This window comes from Pongo pygmaeus, chromosome 2 (assembly GCF_028885625.2).
Source record: "Pongo pygmaeus isolate AG05252 chromosome 2, NHGRI_mPonPyg2-v2.0_pri, whole genome shotgun sequence".
NCBI lineage: Eukaryota > Metazoa > Chordata > Mammalia > Primates > Hominidae > Pongo > Pongo pygmaeus.
Window position 1 is genome coordinate 105,785,972 of NC_085930.1, and position 12,695 is coordinate 105,798,666.

At 53.6% G+C, this 12,695-nt stretch overlaps 1 protein-coding gene across 6 annotated transcripts in view; it reads right to left on the reverse strand.

Moving 5' to 3' along the window:
- DHX30 (DExH-box helicase 30) overlaps positions 1 to 12,695 on the reverse strand; it is a 76,154-nt gene that overhangs the window by 1,097 nt on the left and 62,362 nt on the right. For all 6 annotated transcript variants that reach the window (XM_063661200.1, XM_054481865.2, XM_054481866.1 and 3 more), the window contains 12 exons: positions 7,913 to 8,214; positions 7,352 to 7,472; positions 5,837 to 5,986; positions 3,242 to 3,394; positions 2,093 to 2,929; positions 1,744 to 1,819; positions 1,556 to 1,660; positions 1,136 to 1,311; positions 706 to 912; positions 542 to 623; positions 280 to 473; positions 18 to 177 (listed from right to left, as the gene is read on the reverse strand). In XM_063661200.1, the coding sequence (XP_063517270.1) occupies positions 18 to 177; positions 280 to 473; positions 542 to 623; positions 706 to 912; positions 1,136 to 1,311; positions 1,556 to 1,660; positions 1,744 to 1,819; positions 2,093 to 2,929; positions 3,242 to 3,394; positions 5,837 to 5,986; positions 7,352 to 7,472; positions 7,913 to 8,214 (2,563 nt within the window). The remainder of the gene's footprint in view (positions 1 to 17; positions 178 to 279; positions 474 to 541; positions 624 to 705; positions 913 to 1,135; positions 1,312 to 1,555; positions 1,661 to 1,743; positions 1,820 to 2,092; positions 2,930 to 3,241; positions 3,395 to 5,836; positions 5,987 to 7,351; positions 7,473 to 7,912; positions 8,215 to 12,695) is intronic.

A 12,695-nucleotide genomic window follows, 5' to 3' on the forward strand; every position in this document is an offset into this window, starting at 1 on the left:
GTGTGGGCCCGACTGACCGTGGATGAAGCGCAGGCTGGGTGCGTAGAGCAGGTTTTCCTCCAGGTAATTCTCCCGGGAGCTGCGGTCCTGCCAACGCAGCACCTCCTCCCAGCCGGCGACAGCCCGCACAAAGGCTAGGTGGTCACTGCCGCTGTCATGGCTCAACAGTGCTTTCACCTGGGAGGGGAGAAGAGGGCAGCCGGATCACAGGCAGGGGCTAGACAACACCCCCTCAGAACAGCAGTGGGTGGACGGCTCCAGGAAGGAGCCAGGACTGACCTTGTCCACCTCTGCCCGGTTCTGTAGGCTGCTGCTGAAGGGGTCCCGGGTGAGGCAGGAAACGACCACCAATAGTGGGTGCAGGCAACGGAAGATGGCAGCCAACACAATGGCCTTGGCCAGCCGGGGGTCGGTGGAGATGTGAGCCAGGCGCTGCCCCAGGGTGGTCAGGTACTCCCGCTGGTCCAGCACCCCTGCAACGGCTCAGCTGTCAGTACCACCCTCGAGAGCCACTCCCCAGCCCAGCCCAGCCCCCACATACCGATCTCCTGGAGCAAGATCACAGCCTCGTCCACTGCCTTGATGTTTGGACTGTCCACAGCCTTGGACAGGAACTCCACCGCCTATGACAGAGCCAGAGCCCGCCATGAGCCTGCCTCCCACCTGCCTGGTCCCCAGGCCAGCCCCCGCCCCGCCCTGCCGCACCGTCTTCTCAGGCATGTGGATTTTTGCTTGCAGCACCAGATTCTCGAGAGGTGTGCGCAGGATCTCTGGTACTTGGAAAGGGACCATTTTCTCCAGCCGGCTTCGAGGGAACAAGTGGTAGGCAAAGCCGGACTGGCAGCGGCCTGCCCGGCCCCGGCGCTGGATCACATTGGCTCTTGACACCCACACTGTCTCCAGGCAGGACACCTGGAGGAGGGGGCAGGTAAGCAGCACACAGATGCCACTTCCTCAGTGCTTCCCCACTCCCTGAGGAACCCTCACCAGCCCCCCACGTCAGGAACACTGAGACCCCACAAGCGTGGCCTTCTGAAGACACACAAAGCAGGTCTAAGGTAGATCTGGGCTGGGGACCACCTTGAAACGGAGTCCCTCCCCCAGTGGTTGGCCGGGCCCAGGAGGTAGGTGCCACCTTGGTCTTCAGGTCATAGCGTTCTTCCTTGTGCAGGCCACTGTCCACCACATGCACGATGTCATTGATTGTGATGGAAGTCTCAGCAATGTTGGTGGCCAAGACAATCTTGCGCACCCCAACTGGAGGCTGCTGGAATATGGCCTTCTGATCCATCATGGGGATGTTGGAGTGTACTGGTGGGCAAGACACACACTGGTTATGGGCACTGCTTCCACCAGAATTCCCCCCTGGAATGTGGGCAGGGCAAGGATTTTGACCCCATTTTGATGAAACAGGCGCAGATAAACACTATGCCCAGTGAAAAGTGCCACAGCTTGGTCAGAAACCAGGGCCCCTGGAGTCCCAGTTGGGTCAGTCGCTAGGACAGAGGTCAGGCTGGTTTCCAAAGGTCCCTGGTCCCTCCGCTGGGGCTCTCACCTGGCAGGATGAGGTACTTGCTCTCGTGCATGCCCAGGGCCTCCTGGAGGCGCTGCTGCACTCCTTTGATCTCCTGCCACCCAGGCAGGAAGCACAGGATCCCACCTGTAAAGGAGCCCTGGGGCATGAGCCAGCTGCTGCTGCAAACGTGGCCAGGGCTAGCATGGGACAGAAGGGGAGGCACCCACCTGGTTCCCCGCGAGCATCGATGTGCAGAACCAGATCAGTCACAAGGTCCAAATCGAGTGCGCATTCATCCTCAGACTGGGGTGGGGAAGAGAGGCCACAGTCACAGCCCCGGGGTAAGGGGTCATGCCAAGGACACAGCCACCTGACTCAGTGAGACGGAGCCGCTTGACATCAACTCCAATCCTCACATGCGTGCCACGGAGGCAGGGTTAGTCCCCAGTTTCTATCAAGGAAACCGAGGATTGGGGAGGGTAACTTGCCCCAGGCCACCAAGCCCCAGGGCCAGGGAGGAGAGGCATCCACGGAGGAAAGGCCAGGAGCCTCGGGTGGGATGGGGGTGTCCCTCACCTCATGGTGCCGGTGCCGGTGCAGGTACTGGTGCTTGCCCAACTTGGCCAGGATGTCCTCCAGGTAGTGCTCCTTGACTGGGTACATGAAGCCAGGCACCTTGATGACCGGGCAGCCACCAAAGTATCGGGAGAAGCGCTCATTGTCCCCTGTGGCACTCATGAGCACCAGCCGCAGGGCCGGGTTGAGCCGCTGCAGGCCCTTGAGCAGGATCAGCAGAAAGTCTGTGTTCACGTCCCGCTCATGCACCTCATCCACGATGACATGGCTCACGCCCTCCAGGCTGGGGTTGCTCTGCAGCTTACGCAGCAGGATACCCACAGTGCAGAAGAGCAGGGCCCCGCCTCGGGCTGGGGGCTTACTTTCCAACCGCACCTGGAAGCCCACGTTCCGGCGCAGGGAGGGGCCCAGTTCGTGGCTGACCCGCTGTGCCACAGACACAGCAGAGATGCGGCGAGGTTGGGTGATGATCACATTGCAGCGGGCACCGCGGCCCTCGGTCACATAGCGCTCCAGCAACAGCTGGGGGATGCGCGTGGTCTTCCCACAGCCCGTGTCCCCAGAGATGACCACCACCGGGTGCTGCTCAATGGCGTTGAGGATGGTGTCCCGATGTGGATCCACAGGTAGCTGGGGTGCCTCCTGCCAGACCGGCCCTCGCCGCCGCCACAGTTCTAGCAGACTCTGGCTGAGACGTACCTCCTCTGCTTCCAACAGGGGCACGTAGGGCTTGCCTGTGATAGGGTCACTCAGAGGCCCTGAGTCCTTGCCCAAGGGCAAGATGTCATCACTCTGCAGCCGGAGTTCCGGGGCGATCCATGAACTCTCCACAGGGTACTGGAGGGCAGGGAGGTAAGCAAAACAATGAAAAAGAAATTCCTCATTCACACACAACCAGCCACTCTGCAGGATTCGCCTGGGTCAGATGTTGTGGCCCAACCCGCTGGGCAGAGGATTACTTTAGTCCATGACTGCCCCGGGATCCTTGTGGGCAAGACTGGGCTGCTCAGGCCAGGGGGCTCCCAGGCCCCAATCTCAGTGAAGAGAATGGGGAGGTACTACTGCCTGTCGCAGATGGAGGCCTTCAGTCTGGAGAGATGGAGGCAGACTACAGGGAGCAGGGGTGGTGAGGGATGCAGGGCCTCTTACATGGTTCAGGAAGGTCTCTATCTTGCGGAGGATGGGCTCGGGCACCTGGATGGTGCATGGTCGGCGCTGGGTCTCACCCAGCTCACGCAAAGAGGCCAGGTTATACATGGCGTGTGTAAGCGGTTCGTTGTTCCTGTCCACCAGGCCCAGGCTCTGCAGGGGGACATGCAAGACAGTCTATGCTCTGGGGCTCCCCAAAAACCAGCCCAGACAAGCTCAGGAGCTCCAAGGCAGAAGTTGTGCCAAGTAATCTCTAAGAGATTTTGGATTTTGGCTGACATGGTGATGGAGGGAGAAATTATGAACTAGGAAAATGTAAACTTACCAAAATAAATGTTTTAAAAAATGAACTATAAAGTTAATTCAGGCCAGGTGCGGTGGCTCACGCCTGTAATCCCAACACTTTGGGAGGCCGAGGCAAGCAAATCACCTGAGATCAGGGGTTCGAGACCAGCCTGGCTAACATGGTGAAACCCCGTCTCTACTAAAAATACAAAAATTAGCCAGGTGGGTGGCCAGCACCTATAGTCCCAGCTACTAGGGAGGCTGAGGTATGAGAATCGCCTGAACCCTGGAGACACAGGTTGCAGTGAACCGAAATCGTGACGGTGCACTCCAGCCTGGGCGACAGAGTGAGACTCTGTCTCAAAGAAAATAATAATAAAGTTAATTCAAGAAAAGCTAAACCTGATATGTCACAGCAGAACAGCCCTACGTCTGGAGAAGGCCCTGAGGAGAAACCGCTCGCTGTGCGGCTAGAGCCCCCCCAACACCACAATTGGCCACTGTCACCTCCGTGAATTCCCAACATGTACCCTCAGACCAGCCAGGCCAGGCCCTCGATGCTAGAACGCACCCCACAGACTCCCTCTTCCTTTGCTGCCTCATCAAAGCCTTCCTCCCCCAATCCTTCCATCCTGTCTCCCAGTCCCTACATGGCACCTGACCCATCTGTGACCCCATCATATACAGACGCACGTGGAATTTCCTGTAAATGTTGATTATAATGCAACTTGATCAAACAAGCCACTGGAAGGAAAACACTGTGTCTTACCTCCCTACAAACCTAACGCCACCTCACCAGAGATAAAACATGGCATTCCAATACCTCAGGCACATGGGTAAAACTAGTCTTGTGTTCCTGTCACCTCTAATGGCTGGACTCTGCTCACCCTTCGGAGCCCAGATCAAACACTCCCTCCTTAAAGAAGTCTTCCCCCAACAGGGGCCAACCCCCTGCCTCTGGGTGTGCTGGCACCATCAGCTATAAGGACCTAAAGGACAGGAATCTGGTCCCCGTACCACAGGAGGTGCCAACACAAGCTCCTTGCTGCAGGAACAGGCTTCCGCCCTCTCCCCAGACTTCATGGGTTTTACCCACCAGCCTCACTGACAAATGGCCCTCCAGCCACTGCAAAGCTTGGTCCTTCCCAGACAGGCCCCTACCATGCCAAGGTGCTTCTGCTCACAGTGCATGTGCATCAGGCCAAAGCTCAGATGCCTCCAGTTCTACTCAGTCCTTGTTCTGCCCTCGAGTCACAGGTAGCACATCTGTGCCCTCTTTATCTCACCAATTGCCTGTCCCCTCTTCCTCGTCTTTCTCCAGGTTCTTGTTACCTCTCACCATCAGCTGTAACTAAAACATGGTTCCCAGAGCCAACTGTACCCATGAAATGGTGCACCTGACCATTCAGAGTAAAGCAGGCCCATTTCTGTCTTGTTCTGCAAACTAAACCTCCACCAACATGGGTTGAGATTACTAACTCCTCAGGCAGTCAGACGCAATCCCAACTCCCTCCCACTACTGTGCCATCAGCTAACTCCACCAGCCCCTTTCAAGAGAACAGCCATGGCCAGGAGCGGTGGCTCACACCTGCAATCCCAACACTTTAGGAAGTGAAGGTAGAAAGATTGATTGAGCCCAAGATTTTAAGACCAGTCTTGGCAACACAGTGAGACCCTTGTCTCTACAAAAAATGTTTAAAAATTAGCTGGGAGTGGTGGTGCATACCTATGGTCCCAGCTATGCAGGAGGCTGAGGTGAAAGGATCGCTTAAGCCTAGGAGGTCGAGGCTGCAGTGAGCCATGATTGTGCCACTATACTCCAGCCTGGGCCACAGAGACCCTGTCTCAAAAAAAAGAGAACTGCCAGCTGTCTGCCACACTGTCTCTACCTTGATGCTGACTGCTTCCTCAATCGTCACTGCAGTCACAAGTCACATTATTCATTCTGCCCACAAAACCCGGGTTATCAGGATCATACTGGACACCAGGTCTGCCTCTCACAACAGGCCCGGCTCCTCCCAGCTTTATACTATTCAGAACAATGAGCAAGTTTCCTCCCGGCCTCACCAGGTTCAGGCCAACAGTGTGGAAAATGCTGGGTCACAGGCAAAGTATCTCCACAGGGCCTCTGGGAAAGCCGTAGCAACAGCCACAGGGCCTACAAGTGAGGCCTGCATACCAGCTGTCTTTGTGCCAGGCAAAAGGCCTGCTGTGGTGGTTTCATTTCCTAGAAAATGGGACCCATTTGCCACTGGCAGAGGGGAGCTTCAAGACACTCATGCATCACACCCAGGACCTTCCTGGACTCACCTTCAGTTTCTTGCAGGCCAAGGCTGCCGCCTTATTCTCAGCCTCTGCTTTGCGGCGCCCTTTGGCAACAAAGGTCATGGGGCAGGGCCAGAGCAGGGTGAGTGTAGACAGCTTGGTCTTGGTGCCCACAGTATGGAACTGCATGAGGTTCTACATGGAAGGCAAGAGAGATGGTTACAGAAAGGTAGGGAATGGGAAGAGACTTGGGGCATTCTCAGAATGCCAAGGAACCCAGAGACAGAATGAGCCACCATCTCAGCAGGTGCCAGGCGTGAGCCATGCTAGAGGTGTTGCTGCATAGCCAGGAGCAGACCCATGGGCTCAGGCACCCTAGTCCCAGGCTCGCTTCTCTTGCTATACCTCGACTTCCACTGCAGAAGACAGTGCTTGGGCAATGCCACCACCTGCCCTCCTAGCCCACTGTCATCTCAGCAACGTCGTGGCAGCTGTGGGTTGAAGCTGTCAGCATGAGCTAAAAACCGGGCGCATCCTGCGGGAGCAAAAAGGCCCTGCACCTGGACAGAAGCTCTGCTTAACTGTTGTACTTAGGCGAGTTAAGGAAACGCCACACTTTGAGACGAATTAAGAGTCCTTTATTAAGCCGGCGGCCAAAGAGACAGCTAATGCTCAAAATTCTTTCGGCCACGAGGAAGGGGCTCGATTAACTTTTATACTTGGGTTTAGGAAGGGGAGGGGGACTTAAATGTAATAATTCTACAGAAGTAACAACATGCAAGAATCAAAAGAATCAAAATGGTTACAGAGTGATAAACAACTTAAAAGACAAATGGTTACAAGAAGAGCAATGGTACCAGGTGCAAGGTTCTAAATCTTTCATTATAATTAGATATAGGGTCTATGCCGGACACGAACTCAAGGTTTTATGTTGTTATCTCTTGGAGAAAATTCCTGGGAACTTCATACATTGTTGGTGTTAGTACCTTATCAGTTAATTGGGCTCCTTTGAAATGCTGAGGATCTGTTTACCCAGGCCAACTCCTTATGAAAGGGGGTTGGGTGAAGAGCCCTTAGTGTCTTGTAAATTAAGGGGTCAACTGGAGTTTGTCCGGCTTTCTTAGCTAGAGAGTCTTATTTACACGAGAAGCAAGGCTAGGTGATTAAAGAGACAAGCAGGACAAAATTCAAAGTAACAAGTTAAAGTAAAAACAAGGTTAGGCGTTTCATAACCAAAGCCCCTTCGCCTGGTAGCAAGAGAGAAATTCATACCTCACCAAGACCCACACCTCTAACCCCTCCCCACTGACAATCCACCGCCCAGAAGAGGTATGGGTCTTCTGCCCTTGCAGCCCCCAAGCCCACTCCCTGTGCTGCTGAGACTTGACCTCCATTCTATCACACCTGCTGCTTTTCCTCCCAAGCCAGAGTTCCTCCACCTGGCCTAGGTTTGGGCTGGAGGAACACACCCCCTCAGCCCTCTCTAAACCTGCCTTTAGGGAACACCAGACATGACCAAGTAAACGGCCCCCACACACACTTCTAGGAGACCCAACTCACCTTAGCTGTGGAGGATGACGTTGCAATCTGAATCACCTTGGCCAGAAGGTTCTTGGGAAGTGGAAACTGGGTCAGAGCCCTAATGGCACTGTCGTCATCTGTCATCTCAAAGGAACTCCCCCTGGGAGGACCAAAAGTTTAACTGAAAGAATTCTCTCTCTTCCTGGACCAACTTCCCTGAGGCTCTGCAATGTAGGGGTGAGGATGCTGCGCTGCAGCAGGGAGCCAGAAGGCCAGAAGGCATGAAATGGATGGGAAACCGGGCGTCTCTGCTCCTCCCACAGCCACACTGCATGGGGACTGCTCCCTCCATTCCCTCATACAGATAAGACAGCAGAGAGCAGGGGCTCCGTGCTGCTGGTCTGCAAAAGCCCAGCCACATAGAAGACCACAGCTGGCTGTCCCCCAAGAATGGGCAGACACACACTGAGTGACGGGGCACACAGGCTGAAATGTGAGGCAGGGGCGCTCCCATCTCAGAGAAAGCTAGCAGAGAACATTCACCCATCCCCGTGTCAAGGCACAGCCAGCCTCCGCTGCATCCCCATCCCCCATCTGTACCTTGAGTCCCTGAGTGGAGTATGGGAATCCTGCTGGGTCATGGACAAGAAGTCGGTAACATCTATGGTCCCTTCTTCTAGCTCTTCCTCCTCATCCTCCTCTTCTTCCCGGCCTAAAGAGCGGGATAGGCCCCCAGGTCCCCCTGGTCGAATGCTCTCCGGATTCAGCTGCCGCCAGGAAGTAGGGGGCATGGTGGGTTCCGGACGCCACCAGCTGTCGGCAGGGGAGCCAAAGCGATCAGCTAGCACTCGGTATTTGGCTGCGTCAAACAACTCATTCCGGGGACCCAGCAGACCCCAACCCTGGAGGGGAAAAGGGACGTTTTAAGGATTCATACCATCTTTACACCTCAGTCGGCCTGGCCCGTGTCCAGCTACACCGTTAAGTCCCTTGTGTTGTGGAGCCATAGTTTTTCATCTGTTTACCCACTTCAGCCCCTAGTCCAGAACTGGGCATGGACCACTGAAAGATGCCTAGCTTTGATGCAAACAAATAACCCCATATGGCAATGGGTGAGCAGAAGATACTGTTTGTTTTTTGTTTTTTTGACACAGGGTCTCACTCTGTCACCCAGACTGGAGTGCAGTGGCACAATCACGGCTCACTACAACCTCTGCCTCCTGGACTCAGGTGACCCTCCCACCTCAACCTCCAAAGTAACTGGGACTAAAGGCATGCACCACCACGCCCAGCGAATTTTTGTAGCAACAGGGCTTCACCATGTTGCCCAGGATGGTCTTGAACTCCTGGACCCAAGTGATCCGCCCGCCTTGGCCTCCCAAAGTGCTAGGATTACAGGTGTGAGCCACCGCACCGAGCCCAAGAAGATACATTCACATATAGGAAGCTTCAGTAAATACAGCAATTAAAAAGTACGTAGGGCCGGGTACGGTGGCTCACACCTGTAATCCCAGCACTTTGGGAGGCCGAGACGGGCGGATCATGACGTCAGGAGATCGAGACCAAACTGGCCAACACGGTGAAACCCCGTCTCTACTAAAAATACAAAAAAAATTAGCCAGGAGTGGTGGCAAGTGCCTGTAGTCCCAGCTACTTGGGAGGCTGAGGCAGGAGAATGGCGTGAACCCGGGAGACAGAGCTTGCAGTGAGCCAAGATCATGGCACTGCACTCCAGCCTGGGCGACAGAGCAAGACTCCGTCTCAAAAAAAAAAAAGAAAAGAAAAAAAAAAATATGTAGCCGGACGGGCACAATGGCTCACACCTGTAATCCCAGCACTCTGGGAGGCCCAGGCAGTTGGATTACTCGAGGTCAGGAGTTGGAGACCAGCCTGGCCAACATGGCAAAACCCCATCCTACTAAAAATACAAAAATTAGCCGGGTGTGGTGGTGGGCACCTGTAATCTCAGCTACTCAGGGGGCTGAGACAGGAGAATCGCTTGAACCCAGGAGGCAGTGGTTGCAGTGAGCTGAGATGGTGCTGCTGCACTCCAGCCTGGGCAATACAGACTCCACAAAAAAACAAACAAACAAACAAAAAACCTATGTAGCCCACACCATGAAACAGATATAACTTCTGTTATAAGAAGTTATATATAAGAATATAAGAATCCTGAAGGCTGGGCACGGTGGCTCATGCATGTAATCCCAGCACTTTGGGAGGCCGAGGTGGACGGATCACCTGAGGTCAGGAGTTTGAGACCAGACTGACCAATATGGAGAAACCCCATCTCTACTAAAAACACAAAATTAGCCGGGCATGGTGGTGCATGCCTGTAATTCCAGCTACTCGGGAGGCTGAGGCAGGAGAATCGCTTGAACCCGGGAGGCAGAGGCTGCGGTGAGCTGAGATCGCACCATTGTACTCCAGCCTGGGCAACAAGAGCGAACCTCCGGCGAAACTCCGTCTCAAAAAAAAAAAAAGAGAGAATATAAGAATCCTATATTAGGAATACATTCTAGAGAAATAACTTGAAATGTTAAAGCTATTTATACAAAAATATGATTTTAAATGTGTTACAGCTTCATGCTTTTCTACAGAAAATATAAATTAAACATTGCCTAAGTCTCTAGCATGTACACAGCAACATGTTGGCCACCTAAGCATCATCAGGAGAGACAAGACCTGGTCCTTGCCCTCAAGCAGTTCGGAATATAAGAGGCAGTTAGCCAGGGGTGGTGGTATGTGCCTGTAGTCCCAGAGCCTTGGGAGGCTGAGGCAAGAGGATCACTTGAGGCCTACAGATCGAGGCTGCAGTGAGCCATGATTACACCACTGAACTCCAGCCTGGGTAACAGAGCAAGACCCTATCTCCAAAAACAAACAAAAAAGGAATCTAAGCAGCAGAAGAGAAATGCAGATGGCCAGGGTCTAAGGAACAAAGACGTGAGTGAGATGAGTGAGCAGCTGGGAGAACAGGAGCAAATGCGAAGAAACATAGGTTGCAGGAGCTGCCACTGGGAGTGGTGAAGGCGACAAAGTCTGAGGGACAGCAAGAACAAGGCCTGTCAGGTGAACGTCAGGGCCATGTGACAGCAGACAGCAGGGGCCACGGGCCAGGAACCTCTCTACGGTGAGCTTTCAGTCCCACCCGACTCATGACAAGCTGGAGAGTGACCATGGCCTGCCTTTGTAAAACTTTCTTGGGTTTTTGAGATAATTAAATTTAATTTTTAAAATTCTATTCACAACAGTAACAAAAACCATCACCTACCTAAGGTGAACTAAGGTGAGTCAGAAAGGTATAGACTAAGCACACAACTTGGCAAAGGGATGTAAATCCATGGAGATATACGTTCCTGGATGATAGAACTTTTATGTGTGAGGAGACAAAAACCTCTTAAATTAATCCATAAATTGAATACAATTCCAATCAAAGTCTGCAGAGGCTTCTTATTAAGCATTTGACAAACCAATTCTAAAGTTTGTCTATTAAGAATAGACACATGAAAACAGCAGGATTATGGGACAGACGATGGGGCCAAGGTATGCCACACACACATCCGCGAACCCTTGGGGCATGGCCCGATCCAAGGCTCAGCTGCCACACTTTTGCGTCACTGCCTCGCTTCTCACAAGAACGCCTCTGGTTCCACAAAGCGGCAATACAAGCATCCCTCCTTGGCCTGGTTTCCCCAGCAGGACAGCACCGTTCTCCCCCTGCCTTTGCAACCACTCTTTCACTAGACCAGAGGATCTCATCCCCACAGGCTCACTGCTGGTCCTGGCCATGCTCCCACACCGGTCCTGAGCTGTACCAACATCCATTAGCCACTGTTCTCGCCATAACCTAGGCACCAGCCCATTGCTCGTCCACAGCTCCCCCTGCTGGCGCATGCTGCTCCTCCAACCCATTCTTCCCCCCGCCTCCTCAACTGTCCAGGCGCTGTCCGTTCAACTTCTCTAATACATTTTTGTTGTTGTTCCTTTTTAGAGACAGAGTCTCGCTCTGTCACCCAGGCTGGAGTGCAATGGCATTATCTCAGCTCACTGCAACCTCTGCCTGCCAGGTTCAAGAGATTCTCCTGCCTCAGCTTCCTGTGTAGCTGGGATTACAGGCGCGCGCCACCACACCCGGCTAATTTTTGTATTTTTAGTAGAGATGGGGTTTCACCATGTTGGCCAGGCTGGTCTCGAGCTCCTGACCTTGTGATCCACCCACCTCGGCCTCCCAAAGTGCTAGGATTATAGGCATGAGCCCTCATGCCTGGCCCTCTAATACCGTTGAAGAAACCTCCTCCACTGCTGCCGCTGGTGTTCTCTTCCATCCAGTGTCCCTGTCTCTGGTCTTGCCAAAAACTACTGCTGTCAGTGATTTTTCCTAAAGGCAAACTTGGCTGTGTCATTCTATCAATCACCACTAGTCAGAAGCCCCAGCAGCCGCAGGTTCAAATCATTCTGCCCTGTGACAGCGAAGGCCCTGGAGTTCTAGCTCCTCCCTGCCCGTCTACCCCATGGCCCGGCAGGCAGACCCACATTCATTCTCATTCCCCACAGCCACGCATATTCACCCGGGCTCTAAGCCACAGTGGCCTGAGTCTGGAGTGCCTTGCTCCAGCCCTCGGCCCTGGCAAGGACCATTCTTCAAGAATAAGCCTCTTCTATTTAGGAGGCTGGGGTGCATTTATGTCCTCCCGTGGACACCTTCTTCTTGGCTGTGGCTGCTGACTCAGTTCCCCTTTGCGCTGCCAGCACGTCTCACCAAGCCTGCGGGCAATGCGGAAAAAGACATCTGGTTTGGGGGGAAAGGGAAACGCTGAAGAACTGGGAGTACAGCTATTAGAGAATAAAAGGCTGAGTTCTAGAATAAAAAACAACTCCTATAACCACAACAAGATCTCATCTCACACCCGTTAGGATCGCTATGATCAAAAAAACAAAAACAACTAGGCTGGGCACGGTGGCTCACACCTGTAATCCCAGCACTTTGGGAGGCGGGCAGATCGCGAGGTCAGGAGTTCAAGACCAGTCTGGCCAGTATGGTGAAACCCTGTCTCTACTAAAGATACAAAACTTAGCCGGGCATGGTGGTGCGCACCTGTAGTCCCAAGCTACTCGGGAGGCTGAGGCAGGAAAATCGCTTAAACCAAGGAGGTGAAGGTTGCAGTGAGCCGAGATTGTGCCACCGCACTCTAGCCTGGGCGACAGAGCAAGACACCATCTCAAAACAAAACAAAACAAAACAAAAACTATACACATAGACGGGGAAGAGAAAAACAGATGGAGAAAAATGTGATAATGACCTGCTTCAGACAGGCTGGGATGGCCGGGCACAGTAGCTCATGTCTATAATCCCAACACTTTGGGAGGCAGAGGCAGGCGG